The following is a 21,858-nucleotide window of genomic DNA, read 5'->3' as shown; positions in this document are numbered from 1 at the left end:
TTTAATCTAATTAGCATCATTAAACCCTATGAAATAAAACATTCTCATTATTATCATGATTTTTATTAATAGAAACTTGGGAATAGGGCTCCTACATGTGAGTTCCCTAAGATTTGTGAATGGCAGTTCCAAGAATACAACCCGAGTCACCAAATGTAACCCAGTCCAGCAATTTATCCCTTCCATGAATGAAAGTCTTCACTCTGTTGCACATGAAGTAGTGGATGGTGGCTCTCAGACTCTATAGAAGATTCAAAAATTCCCAGTCATTCACCCTGCAAGCTAAGAGTGCTCACCACTGAGCCCACATCACCTTAGGTGAGGCTGGATTTTCAGATCCCTACCTTTCCCCATTTACCACACCTTTCCAACCATTAGTGGTAGATGTAATTGGGGGTTTAGGTCTTGAAAGATTTTACTGTGGCTTCCCACATATTTTGGACTTTTAAAATCATCCACAAGGGAAGAAATAGTTGGGGGCCAAGTTGCCTTTAATACACATGTGGCTATTAACATAACTTGGAATGTTCCGTCTTTAAATAGGAACTGTTAGGCCTCTTCTCTTTGAGAAATGCTTGGAAAGAACATTAAATAACAATGATGAAACCCCTTCCTGAGCTTTGGAGGCCCCCTTTGCTGGCCATTCACACTGTTGACATGCAACTACACTGTACAACATGTGGACTGCTTAACAAGGTAATTGTGCACAGATGATGTGGTCTATGCTGAAGTTGGAGTGGTTATTTTTTTTTCTTGACTATTTTTCAACAGAATGAATTGAAACTTTTTTAAAAAATGTGGTCAGTTTAAACAGGCTGTTTTCAATTTATAAATGTACAGTCTTGTTTCTAAAAGCTTGTCTTTGCATTACAAACAGATATGTTTATCTTAAACCAATACAATGAAGCATCACTGCAATGAATCTACTCATTGGTAAGACTATTGCCAAATGATGTAGCATTACAATAGGAAAAACTGGCATGTCTCTGGAATCACTTTCTTTACATAAAATAGTACCTGGTGTTATTAACAAAAGGCAACTAAACTAGATTCTAAATGAAAATGCAGTCTATTAACTGAGTCCTTAGTGAAGCTAACTACAATTTTAAGAAACTGAGATATGCTTAGACTTTGTTGGCCATCTTTGACATCAGCATATAAGCAGAGAGAATAACACCTGTTCCTTCCTTGACCTGATCTCACTCTATTAGGCTGCATGATCCTTGGGTAATAAGTCACAATCACTATTCATAGATGTGTGGAGAATCGCTAAAATATATTTTTCACTGACACTTAGTTTATAACCACATACAATGGGGTACACTGTTTTTGTTATATAAACAGATTTTTACTGCAAGACAAACCAAGTATAATTCACATTTGAAGATCATAGTTTTGAGTGTAAGAAAAATCACTCATTTCTCAAAGATCCACAACAGTATTTTCAACACCCCAAGTAAACCCTAAGCTTTTTGTTGGCCCTCCTCCTAATGTCCCTCTCTTCCCACCCTGTGTTCTCATCCCAAGATGGAGAGCCTCTATCTACCCAACACATAGTCGTCTGCTCTCACATAACAATAAGACCATTTTTCTGGAAATATTGATGTCTACTCATCTCCTTTCCCTCCCTATACCACCAAAAATAAAACTATTAAATATGTTAAGAGAAAACAAAGCAAGAGTGCTGAAAATCTCCCCCAAAAAACTGCATATACACTCAGACTTCTGGCTTTGTTCTTTCCCTTTTGGCAATGGGCACCCAAACTGTTAACTCCATAGGCTAAAGATCAAATTCCTACATCTTCGGTATGGAATTCAAGGGTTCGCAGGTAGGCTTCTTGAGGTTTCGGATTAAAAGCAACTCTCTGAAGAGTTTCAAAGGCAGACAGCCTCTAAAATTAAAATCCTTACAAAAATAATAAAAGGAAACCCTTTCGAATTTTTTAGGAATCCCTGCTGTTAGTCTCTTTAGCTACCTACATTCTAAGAAGGATTTATGCCAGTGGGTGGAAGAGCCACAGCTATTAGAAACAGAAGCGAATGGTATAAAAAAATAATAATTATTGCCGATGTGTTTTTAATAATATAAATCAGGAGTGGTGAGAAGAGGCAAGGAGAAAAAAATCCTATTTGGTGCTGGAAATACTGAGCCTTTTTTTCTTTTCTTCTTCTTCTTTTTTTTTTTTTTTTTGGGTGAGCTGGAGTGTGCCAGCTTTTTCAGACGGGAGGAATGCTGAGTGTCAAGGGGTCAGGATCAATCCGGTGTGAGTTGATGAGGCAGGAAGGTGGGGAGGAATGCGAGGAATGTCCCTGTTTGTGTAGGACTCCATTCAGCTCATTGGCGAGCCGGGACCGCCTGGAGCGTATAAAAGCCTTGGGCCGCCCGCCCCAGCCTCACACAACAACTCTTCCCCGCTGAGAGGAGGCAGCCAGTGCAACTCCAACCACAGGCGACCGACCGCCTCCAGCCCGACGGCAGCCGCCCCGGCCGACAGCTCCAGAAACGACAATCCGGCGCTTGCAGGCCCCCACCTCCGGCCCGAGCCCGCGTCCCACTGTCCCGCCGACCGCGCCGCACCCACCCCGCCGCCGCCGCCGCCGCCGCCGCCGCACACTCCGACCCTGCGCCCGCAGCTCCCCGACCATGTCCGCCGCCGGCCTGGGTCCCGTCCGTTTCGCCTTCGTGCTCCTCTTCGCCCTCTGCAGCGGGGTAAGCGCCTGGAGACCCCCGCGGCGGCTGGCGCGGATGGGGAGGGATCCCCCGGGGAAGGGGAGGGCCCGGCGGCGCGGGCCGTGTGCCGGGCTGACCGCCCCCTTCTCCCCGCAGCCCGCCTCGGGCCAGGACTGCAGCGGCCAGTGTCAGTGCTCGGCCCTGGCGCCGCGCTGCCCCGCCGGCGTCAGCCTGGTGCTGGACGGCTGCGGCTGCTGCCGCGTGTGCGCCAAGCAACTGGGCGAGCTGTGCACTGAGCGCGACCCCTGCGACCCGCACAAGGGCCTCTTCTGCGACTTTGGCTCCCCGGCCAACCGCAAGATCGGCGTGTGCACCGGTAAGATCTACAGCCCGCGTCCGGGTCGCTTACCCCTTTCTGCCGCCACCGCTGGTCCAGGTGCCGGGGACGCTTAGTGACCGGCCACCTCCTCCCTCACGCCCACCTTCCCGCCAGAAAATAAGCCAATAAGCCGCTTGAGTTGAGTCCCTTCTCTGGCTGTTTCTAGCCTGCCCCCTGGAGCCCTGCTTCCACCTCGCATTTCCGACGCGCCAATTGTTAAGAGGGCCAAGGACCAAGCCTGACCCCTGGCATCCTTTTTTCCTTTCCTCTCCTTCAGCCAAAGATGGTGCCCCCTGCGTCTTTGGAGGGACGGTGTACCGAAGCGGAGAGTCCTTCCAGAGCAGCTGCAAATACCAGTGCACTTGCCTGGATGGGGCGGTGGGCTGCGTGCCCCTGTGCAGCATGGACGTTCGCCTGCCCAGCCCTGACTGCCCCTTCCCGCGGAGGGTCAAGCTGCCTGGGAAATGCTGCGAGGAGTGGGTGTGTGACGAGCCCAAGGACCACACCGTGGTTGGCCCTGCCCTAGCCGGTGAGTTGAATCGTCCTCTAAGTCAGGGTTACAATTCTCTACCACCACCACCACCACCACCCCTCGACTCCCCAAGCCCCCTAAGCAGCTGAGTCCTAACTGTGCCAAGGGAGGAGGAAGTGCCTTATCCTGGCATCTAACCTGTGTTTGTGTGCTCTGCTCTCCCAGCTTACCGACTGGAAGACACGTTTGGCCCAGACCCAACTATGATTCGAGCCAACTGCCTGGTCCAGACCACAGAGTGGAGTGCCTGTTCCAAGACCTGTGGGATGGGCATCTCCACCCGGGTTACCAACGACAACGCCTTCTGCAGGCTGGAGAAGCAGAGCCGCCTCTGCATGGTCAGGCCTTGCGAAGCTGACTTGGAAGAGAACATTAAGGTACATGTTCTGTTCCTATTAACTTATTTGAATGGAATGATAGTGAATAGGACCAAAGTTAGGGCTTCTACCACTCTTGTTATTATAGGCCTATGATCTCCAAAAATATCTAACCATTTTTGCTGTTTTGCTGGAATGAGATGTTATGTAATAAGAACCACCAGCTTTCCACTAGAAATTCTCCACAGTGTTAATTAATTCAAGAGATCCCAAGAGAGGCTATGTCTATTTTTGGAAAACTGGCAAATGAGACTCAAACTTCCTCTCCTCAAAATATAAACATAAGTCAGATGACTTAAGCTTAGAACCCACAGAGGTCGAAAAAAGCCACTCCTCTTGTAGTCATTGTTTTTTCTCTTCTCCCTTGTCTTCCTTAGAAGGGCAAAAAGTGCATCCGTACCCCCAAAATCTCCAAGCCCGTCAAATTCGAGCTTTCTGGCTGCACCAGTGTGAAGACCTACCGGGCTAAGTTCTGCGGAGTGTGCACAGATGGGCGCTGCTGTACCCCCCACAGAACCACCACCCTTCCTGTGGAGTTCAAGTGTCCCGACGGTGAGGTCATGAAGAGGAGCATGATGTTCATCAAGACCTGTGCCTGCCATTACAACTGTCCCGGAGACAATGACATCTTTGAGTCACTCTACTATAGGAAGATGTATGGAGACATGGCATAAAGCCAAAGAGAGTGAGAGACATTAACTCATTTGGCCGTAACTTGAATTGATTCACATCTCATTTTTGTCTAAACATGATTTCAGTAGCACAAGTTATTTAAATCAGTTTTTCTAACTGGGGAAAAGAAAAATTCCCTCCAAATTCAAAATATTGTGCCATGTGACATTCAAATAGTCTATCAACCCCAGACACTGGTTTGAAGAAAGTAAGACTTGACCGTGGGACTACATTAGCACATAGCACCAGAATGTATACTAAGGTGTGGCTTTAGGAGCAGTGAGGGGACAGCACCCATAGAAAGTCTTGAAACTTTAAAGTAGTAATGTGCCTGCTATTTGGAGTGTTATCGAGAAGGAAAATTTTAGCATGCTCATGGACCAGCCTGTAGCTCTAGCAACAGCTAGGATGTGCGTTCCCCAACCATCATGAGGCTGAGTCAAGTTCTTCTTTAAGTCAGAACAGATTCAGCTCTGACATTCTGATTCAAATGGCAGTGTTCAGGAATCAGAATCCTGTCTATTAGACTGGACAGCTTGTGGCAAGCTAATTTGCCTGTAACAAGCCAGATTTTTTTTATTGATATTGTAAATACTGTGTGTATATATATATATATATTTGTACAGTTATCTAAGTTAATTTAAAGTTGTTTGTGCCTTTTTGTTTATGTGTTTAATGCTTTGATATTTCAAATGTTAGCCTCAATTCTGAACACCATAGGTAGGACGTAAAGCTTGTCTGATAATTCAAAGCATGAAATGGATATTCAAATGGAAATTCTGCTCAGAGTGACAGTCCGTCAGAACAGATTGTTTGCTGAAGGTGAGGCAGTGATGCCTTTGGAAGTCTGATTTGTAGATCGAAGATATGGTAGCCTCACTTTTAACGAACAAATGGCCTTTATTAAAAAAGAAATGGCTCTATACAGCTGATCAGTTTTTCCACCTGGAAGCATTTGTTTCTACTTTGACTATGACTGTTTTTTGGACAGTTTGTTTGTTGAGAGTGTGACCAAAAGTTACATGTTTGCACCTTTCTAGTTGAAAATAAAGTATATATTTTTTCTATAAAGAGTTTGGTTATTCATTTATTTTCTAAACATTTCTGAGTTCCCTCACATATAAATGAAAAGTTTTGTTTATCGTAAAACACCTATAACTTTCTAAATATATATAATAAAAAGTTGAGTAATTACTTCAATAGAATTTTTACATAAATATTTCACACTAAACTGTAACAAACTTGCAGGAATATATACTATATTGAGCACACAGGCATTTTTTATGTTCACAGTACTTTATAACCACAATCAAGTCTCTACTTCAGTCTCCACAAGCCCCTATGGTATTATTCTTGGTCCTGTTTACATTTAATACCTTTTTGGCAATAGTAGGCACTTAGTTTTCAGTCTTTCACATCACAGATTAGTCTATGCTTAAACATAGAAAATGTTAAACTGTTTTTGGATTTGTGCATTCTACTGTAGATATATTTCTGAGCTTTAATATCCTACTCTTAAATCTGAAAAGTGTAGAATTAAATTGGCATTTAAATGGAGCAATTTAATGACTTATTTTATATAATTATTTTTTCATTTGCCATGGTAACCAATCACAATTTGATGATGGCAGAAGTGGAAAAGGGAGGGTACGTAAATCTTCCATCCATTAACATTAACAGAAATTTGTCTTAAAAGCAATTCTTCCATTTCCCTAAGTTTTTGGCTTTTTCAGATCTCAGGATCGATAGATTACCAAGTAATCTGCAGTAAGCAGCAAACAAGAAATATTCCGAGCACGACTAAAAGCGCAATTTTTTTCCAGATCAGAATAGCTGTAGTTTCTAGAGGGAAAAAATAGTCACAGACAGACTAACCTATCACAGAGTAATTGGCAATGCTGTAGTGGCAGTGTCATTACAAGAGACAAAAATATATCTGAAAATAAAGACTAGTTCTACAAACAGTGCTCATGCCACAAACCAAAGAGAAAACTTCCCATGTTCACAATGTGAAAAGTATTTCCAGTCAAAACATTGGACTTTTAGGATACACCCACGTACATATATAGCAAAGCTCTCAGCAGCTACATCTCACTTCCCCAAATAAACCCACATGCTCATACACGCATACAAACACTCACAAACACATGCAGAGTATACTGGTTTAGTTCACTTTTCCTTTCTGTATATTGACTCCTGCTGCAAAGATGCAGGGCCATGGTAAATGAGCCTGTTTTAAAAGGAATTTGAGAATTCTGAGAAGGTAGAAGTAGTAATAGAAACATAGATTTTCGATTTTTCAAATCTCCACATAAAAACAGAGTAACTAGATTGCAAACTGAAAACCCCATGACCCATGTTTATTAAAAAAAAAAAAAAGTGACAAAGCATTCCTTGAACCTCAAAACATGAGTGGGGAAAATCATCAGCCCCCACGAGACCTGCACTATATCAGTATATGTCTGGGAAAAAGCAGAGGAATGTACCAGGGTATCTGATGCTTCTGAGAACAGGAGAGCTCTAAAATAGCCAACAGTAAAATATAGAAGGCCAATTTGAGAAGAGCTACAGAACTTGGTAGGGGTTTTGCCCTCTCCAACAAAATGTACAGACTAACACTTTCCCAGGAGAGGACGCCCCACTTTTGAGAGCAGAATCAAATTTGAGCAGGTCAGAGACAACAAAGACATTGAGAGAGAAGGTCCAGAGAAAAACAAGGAGAGGAACAGAGGTTCAAAATCTCAGGAAGCAAACTGCCATATTTTTAATAATGCATAAAAACAACCAAAGATGAGCTCTGTAAAGTTAGAGAAGTTATCTAAACCAAGCCTCCGTCTTGAACAAAGTTCAGGAAAACTAATTTCACACAAAAAAATAAGAAAACAAGTATCAAAGCCAAAGTCCATACAAAGTTATCATTAAAAAAGGGAGGGGCAGAATAACATCCCTAATGATAGTAAAAGCATGTCAGAAATACAGGCTCAGAAAGCATGTCAAAACTATATCCTACTACTTCAAAGAATGTTAAGAAAATCACATTAGACATAAATGATAAAAAGGAAATAACTAATGGCAAAATAGCAACATAAATCAGAATTAGTAAAACTTAGAAATATGGTAATAAAACTCTAGAAGGAATTAGATAATAAAAGAAATATGTCAAACTAAAAGAAACACAGAGTGAATAAATACAATACATAATTCCTTAAGAAGAATAGATGATGAGGTGAAAAATTATAAATAAAAAAAGAATAAAAATGTTTCAAGAAAAAGTAATAAGTATTGTAGGTAAGCAAAGAAGTTCCAATATGTAGACAGCAGGGGATCCTTAGAAACAAATGAAACAAATAAAAAATCTCTAAAAACTATAAATCAAGATAACTTTATTGAAATAAAAAGTGATTTGAATGCACTTATCGAAAGAGCATGCTATGTATCTGATAAAATCGACCAACACCAAGACATATTCTAGTAAAATTGGTGAAATATAAAGAAAAAGGGAAAACCATCAGGACATCTAGGCAAAAAGAACAAGAGCCTTATAAGTAAAAGAAAGTTAACTCATCATCAGCTTTTTGACAGCAACAATTTACACCAGAAAAATTGGAATGACATATTAAGATACCAGAGGAAAGAAAATGTGAGCCAAAGAATTTTTATTCTCCAAACCTGACATTCAAGAATAAAAGATACAAACTATAAAAAACATACAAGAACTCAGGGCATATTGTTTCTGTGAGCCCTTCCTGAGGAACCTGCTAGAAAAGAAGTTCAGACAACAAAGTATCTAAGACACGTTAACATAAGGATTGTTGGTAAGCATTTAAAAATATAGCTTATCTTTCAAACTACAACTAAATAAAGGTTAAAGAGGAGAAAGTATAGTAAGCAGTGGCTATATGCTCCGATAGTATATAAATCAACCATAAAAGGTGGGATTGAGAAAAGAAATAGCATGACTCCCCCTCAAATATTTAACTGCTTTTCTTGGTGGTGATAGTATTATTAGTACTGTTACTCTGAGACTGTCAGGTGTATAATAGGTAATAAAGTAAATAAGCAATTATGAATATTCTAATTCTAACCCTAATGTTGGTGAGTACTGGGATTCTTCATGAGGAAGCCAGAAAACACAGATGTAATACAAAAGTGGTTAAGTAAAACTCTGTAGTCTTGAATTTGAATTAAATTTCAGCATAAACTTATGATGTATTTTATCTTTAAAACACACACACACACACACACACACACACACACACTCACATTTTTCCCTATATCTTCTCACTGAAAAGGCTAAGATACAATGTCAAGAGCAATGAGCATCTGAAGGCCCAGATTGCACTCTTAAAATATTACCACTAAATTGAAATATTTCCACTAAAAGAAGCTAGAGCTTTTTAGATAATGACTGATCCCAAGTCTGGAGCAAGAAATGTGTAAGATAAATACATTTACACTTGGAATATATTTTCATATTATATAATAATACAGTTAAGAAGGACCATTAAGATCATATCAAAAGGATTTGGAAGGCAAATTGAAGAGATTCCTATTAAAGTGAGGCAATTTGAGCTTCAATAAAGACAAGAATAAAACTTTTAGTGCATTAAGTATATCAAGTATCTTTAAATTCATTAGTTCATAATAATAGTTAAAGAAAAAAACCTAATTGGTCTCCTGAGAATGGTAGGGAAACTTTTCATTATACACAAAATATAATCTTTCTAAGATGACTTCAGTCTATTTTTGGTGCTCTGCACATCTCACAATGCCTCAGAATAGATTGGCCTAATTTGTAGCAATAGCAACTTCAGACATAAGCCAGAGATGACTTTTAAAAGAAATAAATCACTTAGTAAGTAGTGTTTATCTCATGATGGTTAAAGTAATTCTTATTCTTTTCTTATAATTTTCTGTATTTTTCCATATATTCTGAAATGAACATGTACTATTTTATAATCAGAAAAAAGTATTTGAAATAAATCTTGTATCTCCTCATTAAAAAATAGCAAAGAATATGTTGAAGTTTTTCATGATTTCAGATTTAGATAAACAATTCACAATACATAAATCAATGAATGGCTTAGCTATTTGAGCCACTGTTCTTTAATGATCTGTGTGCCTGGAAGCATGACAACACACATATAGCTTCTAGAGAATTTCCATATTCATGTACATTCAGTATATCCTCTTACTTCATTTTCCCATGCCATAAATGAAATCATGGAAGATTTTCCTTCTTAAGTTTATAATAACTATTCTTTACTTCATGAATCATACTGATTATATATAGACTGTTGCTAAAACTAAGAGTAAACAAAATAAGATATACCCTTAAAATACCAAGTCAGATTCCAGTCTAAAGCAATAAATAGGAAGGCCCATATTGTATGTTTAAAAGATAGTTGAAGATAAGTTGGTAAAAAACTTAAAATATTATTGATTAATTAGATTTTTTATCTCAAAAATATAAAGCATGTTAAAGACTTGTTAAGGTCAACAAATTATAATGTAATTTTTTTCAGCATAGTTAACGTGCAATTTAGAGAAATACAACTTTAGAAAAATGTATGACAGTATTTAAGAAAGCCAAACCTATAGCTAGCTACCTGTGACACAGCAAACTTTTACTCCTAGGTATAGATCCAAGAGAAATAAACAGAAGACAAAGTGGTTTCATCCACCCAAAAACTTAAAACAATCCAAATGTATATCAACAGGAGAATAAATTAAATGTAGAATATTTGTGTGATGGAATAAAAATTACTGCTATTATGCCGAATGAAAGAAGCCAGACCCACGAATGCATACACAAACCATATGATTTCATCTATGTGACACTGAACAGGCAAAACTAATCAACGGTGATAGAATTCAGAATAGTAGTTACTTTGAAGGTGGAGGAAGGAGGAAAAGGCATACATTTATTGTATGTATGTTACATAGCAATAAAAAGTTTTAAAATTAAATAAATGGATTCAAGCACTATTTTAAAAAGAATTTTACCAGAACATTTTCCAAATTGTTAACAAAGAATCGTTATTACTTTATAATCAGAAAAAGTTTACTTATTTGTAATAAATAAATGATTTGTAATCATTTCCTGAAAGAAAACACATAGTACATATAACAAGTTTCATTGAAGATAAAAACTACTACAGCGCCATAGGAGATCGAGAATTTAATGGAGCTATGAAAAGAGTTCTTGGACCCAATCCCAGAGTGTGTGTGTGTGTGTGTGTGTGTGTGTGTGCGTGCGCGCGCGCGCGCGCACTCACGCACGCACACACACACACACACACACACACAGTCTTCTCCACACTGACAAGCAGTTTTCAGTCCCTAACAGGATGTCTGCAAATTTAACTTATTTGTGACACTATCTATCAAGAGGTAGAATAAGAATCCATGGGTAAAGGGCTCAGTTTCACAAGACCGCTCTCCACTTCAGAGCCCAGATTAACTGTACTTCTGACTGACTGGCTATCAATCAGAGGTTCCCACAAATCCTCTTTTTGGGTTTAATTTATTTGCTAGAACAACTCACGGAATTAAAAAAAAAAAAGCCATTTACTCACTAGATTCTCAATTTAGTATAAAAGGAATAAGTAGATGAATGAGATACATTAGAGCAAGGTATGGAGAAGAGGAATAGAGACTTTGAGCCCTCTCCAGATGTGCCACTCTCCGAGTACCGCCATGTGTTTACCAACCTGGACGCTCTCTGAACCTTGTACTTTTGGGTTTTTATGAGGGCTCCATTACATAGTCATGTTGATTAAATCATTGGCCGTTGGTAATTGATTCAACTTCCAGCCCCTCTACCCTCCCTGGACATGGAGAGGGGGAATGGGACTGCAAGTTCCAACCCTCTAATCATGTGTTTGGGTCTCCCGGCAACCAGCCCCCATCCTTAAGCGGGGCGGGAAGTCACCTTATTAACATAACAAAAGACACCTATATAGCTCTCAGCACTTAAGAAATTCCATAGATTTTGGAGCACTATTGCAGAAATGGGGACAATGACCAAATATGTATTTCTTATAAATCCCAAAAACACAGAGTAGAAACTAAAAGCTATGAGTACCTATAAAAAGAAAGTCTCCCCAAATGCACAGATGTCTTTGAGAGGTATTAGACCTCTCTTTAACATCAGTTGGACTCAGCCAATTTTTATTTAAATCTCAGAAGATGGGTTGACTTCTTCCAACATTCATTTTTATTAGCTTACCAGCAGGAACATTTGTTAAAACATAATTCCAAATGAAACTAATGAATAGAAGGCATAAAAATATATATTTAATGTTTACTTAATGGGATTCAACAAACATCATGTAATTATAGAGCACAACAAGATTTAAGGTGTCTGGAGTCCCATGTGGAAAATAACGTCTCGTTACGTAAAGTTTCACTTTAGCAATAAGGGTTATCAACACATTATGTTTGTGTGCATTTCAACAGGATGTAGGCGGGTGAATAGTTAGAAAATACTGCTTTTGTGAAAAACAAAAACTGCTCTTATCCATACTCCCTTTACCTAATTAAAACAAACCAACAAAACCAAAAATCTAGAGATATCAATTAATAAAGCATCCTGGAACAGGGTAGAAGAAGCCAAGAGAAGGAAGGAGAAGGTGATGCTTTAAATAAATTTTATTCATATGTAAATAAAAATTTTAAACCAAATCCTGCTGTCTGATTAAAAAAAATATATATTACTCTGTATACACATTCACTTTCACATAAGAAACCAAGATTCATGAATGTCACTTAAGGCATCTGGGTCCTTTCTCAAAAAAGGTGAGTCTGTAAGTAAACACTATAGTTAGTGATTACATTTTTAGTCCAAAGACAAAGGGAATAATAGTAAGATCTATGAAACTAATTGGATGAGGAACATCTTGTACTCATTATCTTGTGTTTTCAAGTGACCTTCAGTCTATCATTATTTTTAGAAAAATAATATATAAAGCACATAAAACACTTAAATCTAACTGCTCATATGATGGGTGCTGTAAAAAGAAGTTAGAATTTAAGAAATACAGGCTGATTTAACACACACCATATGTAATCCAAAATTCAGAAGAGCAATCTGAATTGGGAAATTGTGATAAAAATTTTGAATTATACATCTTCATTCACTGCTGACAATGTTGACTAGTCTCCATTTTTTAACCCAATTTATATTGATTTATTCTATGTTTGGAACTGAAGTCTTTTAAAATTGAAATGCTTAGCATAAAAAAAAAAAGATAAACTATTATTCTTTAATCTTTTTCCAAATGTTCTTTTATATCATTCCAGAGGAATTTTTTAAAATGAAAATAGACCCAACTCCTTATTTTTCTCCCCAGACTGAATTCCTTTCTAGCTACATTTTTTCTGATCTGTGTTCAGTATTTGTTATACCCTCTCTAGTGGGTTATTATGAAGTACTGAAAATGCCATTATATCTAAGGGCTTAAGAAATATTCTCTCCATGACCAATTTTTTTAAAATTCTACTTATTTGTTTTTAAACTTTATCCACAGTTCAACCTGATGAATCCCAGTTCAAAGATTATCTAATGTCATTCATAATTTTAAACTCAGGGTTATTAGGCAAGTTTACATATTTATGTTAAGGAACTCTGAATGGTCTGGGGAAATTCTCAGGATTTCATTTGCATAGATACCTTGATATAGGGATGTAGTGAGAGAAGGGACACATGTGGGGCTTGAGCCAAACACTACAGTTCTCTAGATTTGGGGAGAAAGTTATGGCCTTCATAGTGTAGCCTTTCAGAGAGAACTTCCAGGGAAGACAGTAGCTCTCCCAGAGTTCTGGGAAAGTCAGTTCTATGTTCTGCCTTGGTGAACAGCAAAAGAATGTGGGAAAGGCAACAAGAATGGAGTCTTGAGTAATATTATATACATTCTTAGTTCACTCATAAAATATGTCTTGGCTTTTATTCTTTTTGGTATGAGTCTTTGTAAATTTTCTGCTATTCATTATGGTAGTTTTTCTGTCACAGTTTCAAAAGTGCTTGTTTAGTGATCTCCCATACCCACAGATTGCTCAGCCAAATGGAGTCAAATTGTTAATCTCAGGACTCTACAATGAGAAAACACTCAAAGCTTCAAGCCAGAAAGGCCAGCATCTGTGTCTATGGGACTTTTCTACTAGAGGTATGTAGAGTAGCCAATTGAGATATAAAGGACTTTGAAAGGACAGTGCAGCATTGTAATTGGCCCTGAAGGGCTCAATAGGGAGCCTACTGAGAGCCAGCCTAGAGATGTGGTTCCAGAAGTCTAATGCTCATTAGCCACTGAAAGGAACCAGAAGATTTTTGAGAAGCTTTGGAGACTGAGGTCCTTTAAAATCGAACCTTTTAGAATTTAAAGGGAGTCCAAGGAAATAGCAGTCGGAAGCTTTGGGCAACTACTTGGAGCAGTGTTCACCAGCAGGAGGATCTGCTGGAAAGTGCTGCTGCTGGTTAAGGTCTGTGACAATGTGACTGGCCACTGGAAGCTGCTGCTATGGAAACTCATGCTAACACTGTTGAAAGTAGTGGCCAATGGAAGCTGTCATTGCCAAAAGCAGCAGCCAAGATACTCTGCTGGGAGATGTCTACTGGACGCCCCATTGGGCGTATCTAATAGAGAGCCAGGTCTGGATCATTGACTGGAAGAGTGTTGGGGAAAGAAGGTTGTTTGTTTTGTTTTGACACGCTTGGGTGAATTATCCTTGATGTTAGGGAAAAAGAGAAATACTATTGGTCTCACTATGCTCCACACTAAGCAAATGTCATGATTTCCCCTCAAACCAGCTTCTCCTTATGATCCTGCATGTCTGTTAATGTTACCCGGGTAGAAACATTCCATTATCATGGAATCCTTCCATTTCCCTTTCACCTACATTCAAACATTTTAACTCCAATTTAGAAATTCACTTTATAGAGAAAGTGTTCCCTAACCCAATTACGGGGTGAGAGGCACATTTTTGTGGGTTTTACCTCCAGGAGTTCTGTGAATATGGGAGGAAAATATGAAGGGGAAAGTTACCATTTTATTTATTTATTTATTTCTCCCCCTTTGCGATTCTTTTATTTATTTATTTTTGAATTTTTATTTTTCAATTATAGTTGACATTCAATATTGTATTAGTTTCATGTGTACTGCATAGTGGTTAGACATTTATATAACTTACAAAGTGGTCTCCCAATAAGTCTAGTACCCACCTGAAAAGTAACCATTTTTAAAATACACTAGAGCATGCTGTTCTTCCTAGCTGGCCCTCAGGAAAAATTATTTTATCATAACCTTGAGTCATTGGGATTTTGTCAGAGATTAACCTAGGTGGAGGAAGGGAAACACCTAACTCTAGCTCCCTTTAACTATGTGATCACACCTAAGGTGGTGGTGGGGGGCGGGAAGAATTTTACAGGGACATAGGCTCATCCTTGAATCAATCACTCATGATAGCAAGAGGGAATGTTCAGATTATCTGAGCCTCAGTGAACCTTGGAGTCCATGAGCAGAGTCAGTTTTACCCGAAGCACACGGGCAAAAGCTGGGGGATGATGGTTACACCAGTAGATTGATAAACTCTTTCTGTAAAAGGCCTAATAGTAAATATTTTAGCCTTTGTGGGCCATATAGTCTCTGCCTATGCACTTCCGCCATTGTAGCTCAAAATCAGCCATGGACATTACATCTACAAATGGGTATGGTTATGCACAAATAACACTTTGTTTACAAAATTGGAAGGCGGGCCAGATTTTGCCTACAGGCTATAGCTTGCCAATCCCTGCACTAAAGAAAAATTAAGTAAATTATCAAGATGGCAGTCAGGCAACAAAAGCAAACAACAGATGTCTACTGCATGCACAATGCAATATAGATATGCCTGCTTCTCTGGGTCTTTACCCCTTTCTTCTCCCTCATTATAATGAGGATTATAACAGATGACTTTTAGGGAGTCTGCTTTTCTTCCAAGTTACCTGGCTTCAAATTAAAATGGTCTGCTGAGTGTCTAGGTGGTTCTCACAAATACTTGGCACCCAGGAGGAAAGATGACACCCTTCATGGTAACAAGCTTGTGGGCAATGGTACCTCTAGCAACAAATGATTTGCCTCCAGATACAACACTTTCATGTGCTAAAATATAAATCTCTTCCTTCTGATCCCCCGGAATAATCTGCTTCTTCCTCGGTCTTTCTAATGCCAGCTAATGGCACTGCTTTTTACCCAATCGTTCAGGCCAAAAGCTGAGTTATCAGCCCTGATTTTTTTCTTCTGCTTACATCCCACAGCCAACTAGTCAGCAAGTTCTACATCCAAAATACATACTGAATCTGACAATTTCCTTCTACCATCACTGTCACAATTCTGGCTCCTGTCACTATTGTCCCTTTCCTGGACTTCTCCAATAACTTACTACAGGTCTCCCGCCTTCTGTAATTGCTCTTCTACTTTTCTTTGTCTATTCAGCAGCCAGCGCGATCTTTCTAAAATATAAATCCTCCCATAGCTTTCCATTACTTTTAGAATAAAATCTAAACTCCATAGTGTAGTTCACAAGATTCCCATAATCTCAACTTTCTCAACTTTCCCAGCCTAACATTCTTCTCTTTTTAACTTCGTCCCTTTGTCTCTTTTTAATTTCTAAGAGAACAAGATGTTGTTTCTTTTGTTCTTTACTATATCTGTAGGGTAGAGAATAGTACTTGACATGTAGTCAATAAATATTTGCTGAGTGAATGAATGAGGCAAATGTGGAAAAACAAATGAGGGCAGGTATATTGACAATGTGGAATGCAGAAATTTTCAGATTAGTGCAATAATTCTTTCTGTTCAAGTTTCTGTTCAAGTTTCATTGCCTGGTCAAATAACTACACTAAGAACAATTTAAAGTAGCAATCACTCAACTGAAAAACAAACAAACAAACAAAAAACAAAAAATGAGAACAAAAAAAACTTAGTAGTTGCTATATTGTTACCATTGATGAAAAGTTATGTTCTTCTAAGTCAAGGTACTTCATTTTTCTAGAGCTCAGAGAAGAGAAGAACAGATTCACACCATGGAGAAATAAGTAGTGTGCTAAATTAAGCCATTGGGAAATGAGTTGATTTAATTAACAACTGATTTTCTATGAAATGCAGAAAGAACCTTGCAAAGAATTTCTAACACTAGTAAAATTGGGAACAAAGAATATTTCACACTTGTAACTGAAAAACACAAAATGCCCACACCAACAAATCCCAGAAGATATCATTAGGGACAAATAAATAACTTTATTGGCCATTCGAATATCTCCATGACTTCACAGCAACCTGACATAGAGTTTATGGCCATGTGATCCAAGCAGCACAGGGATTACCAATTCTTTTTTATGAATTTTTATAAGAGTTTATGTGAGCCAAAAATGAAGACAGTTACCAGGTAGCAAAATCTCAAAGGCTCCTAAGGATTGCCTTTAACGTTAACTTTCTAATTCAGTTGAGGTGTTAATTACTATAAAGTAAGCACAACACTATTCTGGGGAGAGTGGAACAGGCTGGTTTCTTTACTGCCGATTAATGCAAAATCCTGTTTTTCAAATTAGATCAATAAAATATTATGAGAATAACTCTTTCACTTTGGGAAGATTTCCTCCTTAACACCTATATTAATCAGCTTTCCTGTGGTAACAAGTCAGTCCCAAATCTCAGCGGCTTATAACAACAAATGTCTATTTTTTGTACAATCCCATGTGAGCAGCTGTACCTCACTACTGTGGCTTAGCTCCATGTCCCTTCTCATGTCAGAAACCAGGCTAAAAGAGCATCCATTATTTGGGATACAATATCATTATTGAGGCAGAGGGGAAAGGTAAAAGACAGAGCCAAATCACACAACTGCCCTAAAAGCGGTTGCTTGCATGTGGCACTAGCACTTCCATTGGCTAACGCAAGTCACATGGCCAAATTGACATAGTTGCAGAAAGTGTATTTTGCCTACAGTGTAGCTCTGCAAGTCACATGGCAATGGGTGATAATGCATAACTATTCTATAGGGAAGTGAATGTATAGATGAGAACAACACAATCTACTCCATAGACCCAATTAGCACAATCATCTTAAATGTATCCTTTCCCCCAATAAACTATTCTGAATTTTGTAAGATTTGAGGTTCTGAAGCTTCGTGCAGTTTTTAACTCCTTAGTTAAGTCCTCGATTTTGAGTTCAATTCTATTTCTCTGTTCATTTCTGTTCTTCTGTGGAGCACAAGGATTTAATCCTTCTTTCCTCTTATCTAAACCCTGCTATCAACCTATTGGGCATCAGGTCCTCCTGTTCTCTGAGGTCTGAAAGCGATCATGCAGTTTGAGATTTCATAGAAATAACTTTACTACCGCAATGTCCAGAATGGTAGCTACTAGCCACGTCATTATCGAGCCCTTGAAATGTGTCTAGTGTAAATGAGAAACTAATTTTGAAAACTTTGTTTAATTTTAATTAATTTTTTTAATTTAAATTTTTAAAAAATAGATATTTATATGATCCATAAAGTGATCCCCCTAATTACTCTAGCACCCATCTGGCACCATACAGTACCGTTACAGTAATGTTGACTATATACCCTATGCTATAATCTAAATCTCTGTGACTGTTTTATAATTACTAATTTGTACTTAATTTAACTTTGAAATTGATACTCAATTCAGTTATTGGAAAAATTTTGTGTGTGACTGGAATAACTTGTATATATATAAATCTATTTTTCAGCTGTCAATTTTATGAAATCTAAACATCAAATATTTCTCACAAAAATTAGTATCCTAACTGAGATGACCTGTAAGTGTAAAATACACACCAGATTTTAAACACTAAGTATGATAAAAATGTAAAATATATCAATAATTTTATACTGATTTTATGCTGAAATAATATTATATTTGGGTAAATAAAATATATCATTAATATATTTTATTACATATATTTTTTAATTGTTAATATGTTGATTTAATATAGATTTAAATAAATTTGAAACATTTATATATTTTATATAAAATACATAATTATATAAATGTAAAATGAATATATTTTAGAACATATTACAATATCAATATTACTTGTACCTGTTTCTTTTTACTTTTTAAATGTGACTTTTAGAAAATTTTAAATTACATATATGATTAATATTTCTATTGCACAATGCTTCTCTATTACATATTCACTTATATCCTGTAGAATGTTTAATAATATAATTTTTAATGGTCAAATTCTGTACAAATGGTTTGATAACCTTTTTCTATTTCTTAATATGTCAAGAACATCATTTGAATAAATGATGTTCATAACAGCCTCATAAGGATTAAAACAAATGAGAGAACCTGTCTACTAGGATAAGCTTCTTACTGCGTCAATTATGAATTGAATTTCCATTCCTTATTAGACTTTTTCCTAAAATATGAAGAGAAGAAAGCTAGCAGGAAGGTGCAGGAGCCCTGGCCCTTCAATGACACGTGTTCTCAAGAATCTGAGTAGAGATTTGGATGAAAAGAGTGCTTATGAACTAAACCTTTCATATGCATTTGCTCGAGTTGCAGTAACAATAACAGACTATTGTCCGTCGATGGTATCTATGGACTATTCTCTCCCACAAATTTAGGATCAAGCAAAAATACTATTTTTAGGAGGTGACTGTATGGTTGACAAATCTTGCAGTAGCCACAGACTACCTCTAAGCAACCAACACAAAACAGATGGATGGGACTTGCTGCATTTAAAGTCTTACAAGAGAACAGGGAGTAATAAAGCCTCAAAATAGATTTTTTTTTTATTAAGAAACTTTTCCCTTAAATGTCAACTTTTGAAGTTCAATTCAAATATAGCAAATCTGGACTTTCATATTTAAAGAATAATTATTTTGTACGTATGCCTACATATACTGGCATAAAAAGGCTAAATTACTTCATCAGTTTCCAGATCCCAAAGCAATAGTTAATGGCATCAATATTCCTTGCACAGTAAAATTGTCCAGAGACAATATTCACCATTAATGCTACTTCTCAGAGATGTATTATGGTCCTGTGAAAGAGTCACGAGTTTCTAATGTTTCAAAGACTGGCATTTAAACCCTGGATTCACATTTATTGGTTGTGTGACCTTCGGCTCTAATTTAACCTTCCTAAACCTAGTATTGCGTTCAATTGATCCTTTTAAGCATTTATTATGTTACTACATAATAGCTGATATATAATAAACTGTCAGTAAATATTCTTTTTTCTTCCTTTCTACCTTAAACATCTAATCTAATTATAACAGAGACTACGGAGGTAAAAGAGTAGAGATAAAAAGAAAATAGAAATAAATTACAACACCCTGCCACAACAGGCTAATAGGACTATATATAGTTTGGGGATTTTTTTTTTCTCATTTCACTTGCCTGTAATAATTTATTTTTAAAAGATTTTAGTGGGAGTTTACTGTAATATATCATTTACTCTTTCCTGTAATTACACTGACATTCATGGTCATCTGACCATGTCTGAAAATTGACGATTATTATTATTCCCATATTTTTAACTTTCATCTGCAGAGTTGCTATATGAGGAGTCTCCACATTCAAGAATTAAATAACAAAACAAGGCCAGAGGATACACTTATTTTGTAAGCTTTAGTACACATTATATCGAACATGAAAATGCATCCATATTCTTAATTAAATGTATTATATTGATAATTATAAAAATTGCGATTATCTGACAAAATACTACTGTTTTGTGCTGTAAATAGTTAATGAACTATTAATTTTGATTTACAGTTCAGTACTTTCTTTTTGTGACTCGAAGATAAAACTTTGTTTTGAAAATTACAAACATTTGTTGTAGGCTTTCAAAATCTTATGTACCTGGGCAAGAACTCTATCTAGATTACTTAACATATAAAAGGCTGTAATGTGTTGTATAGTAGGGCTTCTCAAACTTCAAGGATTATCAAATTCCCTACAGAGTTTGTGAAAACAAAGACTGCTGGTTCTCACTCCTAGAGTTTTTGACTCAGAACTGGGGTGGGATCTGAAAACTTGCATTTCCAAGAAGTTCTTTGGTGATGCTGATAACTCCCAGAGGACCCCACTTTGAGAACCACTAGTGCTGTGCTTGTAACTTAGAATCCAGAGGATCAAAAACACACCATTAGTCAGAGGAACTATACTTAAATAAGTTGGGATATGTATAAATATACCGTAGATATTTGTTTTTTACCTCAAACTACTTACCGTGTGGCAAGGGTAGTGTCTGGACGACATAGTGTCGGTGCAGAGAACAGTGGAGTTCCAGTGTTTCCATTAATTTGTAGAATTTCCTCAGCAAAGTCACTTCTACTCTCTGGGCTTCAGTGCTGCCTGCATAGAGTGGAGTTTGAGTATCAATGAATTATGAAATGGCAAGACACTGTACCAACGAAAGTTATTAATTTTATTCATATTACATGAAACTAATATCCTTGGAAGAAACATATAGTAGTCTAAACACTATTGCAAAGCAAGAGGGGCAGGGAGAATCTGAGTGAGAAAAAGCTGATTTGGCACAATAGTTGGCTGAGGCTAAAAGGCCCTCAGGACGAGCTACTCTGTCATAGCGTCAGAAAACAGTTGCTGAAAATCTGGGGACGAACGAAAAAAGGCGCAACTCTGCCATCCAAATGAGGGTACCAGCAAGGCAAAATTTTACCAGCTGACAACTGGCCCCGGGACGCTGCAGGACCCATGTTCAACAGCGACATCGTGTGATAACGACTGGTAATAGCTGTGTTGAGAGACAACGGTTCTCTGGGTCTTGGAGGAGGTCTGATTCCCTTTGATCGAATAATTCCTAGGAGTTAGTAAATAATTTACTGGAGAGAGTGAGGCCTCGAAAGAGGGATTCTAGACTCTTTTAATTAAGGCAGTTAGATTTAAAGTGATTACACGGAAACATTTTTTAAAGTGACCATATTTGTGTTCTAAAATTGGTGATTTGGGTCATGCCTGTAATACAGTGTTTCTGCCATGGAGAGAATCAGGCAGTACTTAGTTGTCTATATCTACCCCTGTAGAGATGCAAATAATTAGATAAGGAGCAACTGTCACAGGTCTCACTCTGTTGCTGTATGTGTCTATGGATGCTAAAGACTGTTTGATGTTAGGTATTAAAGATTTGCTGGATAGATTTCTATTTCTGGGCAGTGGATAACCTGGCCATTCTCTTACTACGAATCTA

The 21,858-nt window shown here is 37.7% G+C and overlaps 2 protein-coding genes across 8 annotated transcripts in view; one reads left to right on the top strand and one right to left on the bottom strand.

Moving 5' to 3' along the window:
• LOC107502318 overlaps positions 1 to 21,858 on the bottom strand; it is a 211,604-nt gene that overhangs the window by 181,424 nt on the left and 8,322 nt on the right. For 5 of the 7 annotated variants that reach the window (XR_004951100.1, XR_004951102.1, XR_004951103.1 and 2 more), the window contains exon 2: positions 20,877 to 21,002. The gene's annotated coding sequence lies outside the window, so the exon portion shown is untranslated. Of the gene's footprint in view, positions 1 to 3,080; positions 3,330 to 20,876; positions 21,003 to 21,858 lie in introns of those variants that run through there. The other 2 variants (XR_004951101.1, XM_036221781.1) reach the window with 1 other exon arrangement.
• Positions 2,512 to 5,702, top strand: CCN2 (cellular communication network factor 2). Its single transcript, XM_036221775.1, has 5 exons — positions 2,512 to 2,710; positions 2,828 to 3,047; positions 3,328 to 3,579; positions 3,748 to 3,959; positions 4,337 to 5,702. Exons 1-5 carry the CDS (start codon positions 2,645 to 2,647, stop codon positions 4,631 to 4,633), a joined length of 1,047 nt encoding a protein of 348 aa, XP_036077668.1. The 5' UTR covers positions 2,512 to 2,644; the 3' UTR covers positions 4,634 to 5,702.

The sequence above is a fragment of the Rousettus aegyptiacus genome, unplaced genomic scaffold (assembly GCF_014176215.1).
Source record: "Rousettus aegyptiacus isolate mRouAeg1 unplaced genomic scaffold, mRouAeg1.p scaffold_m13_p_1, whole genome shotgun sequence".
Classification (NCBI taxonomy): domain Eukaryota; kingdom Metazoa; phylum Chordata; class Mammalia; order Chiroptera; family Pteropodidae; genus Rousettus; species Rousettus aegyptiacus.
Note: the sequence above shows the minus strand (reverse complement) of the source record. Positions and strands in the feature narration are given on the sequence as shown.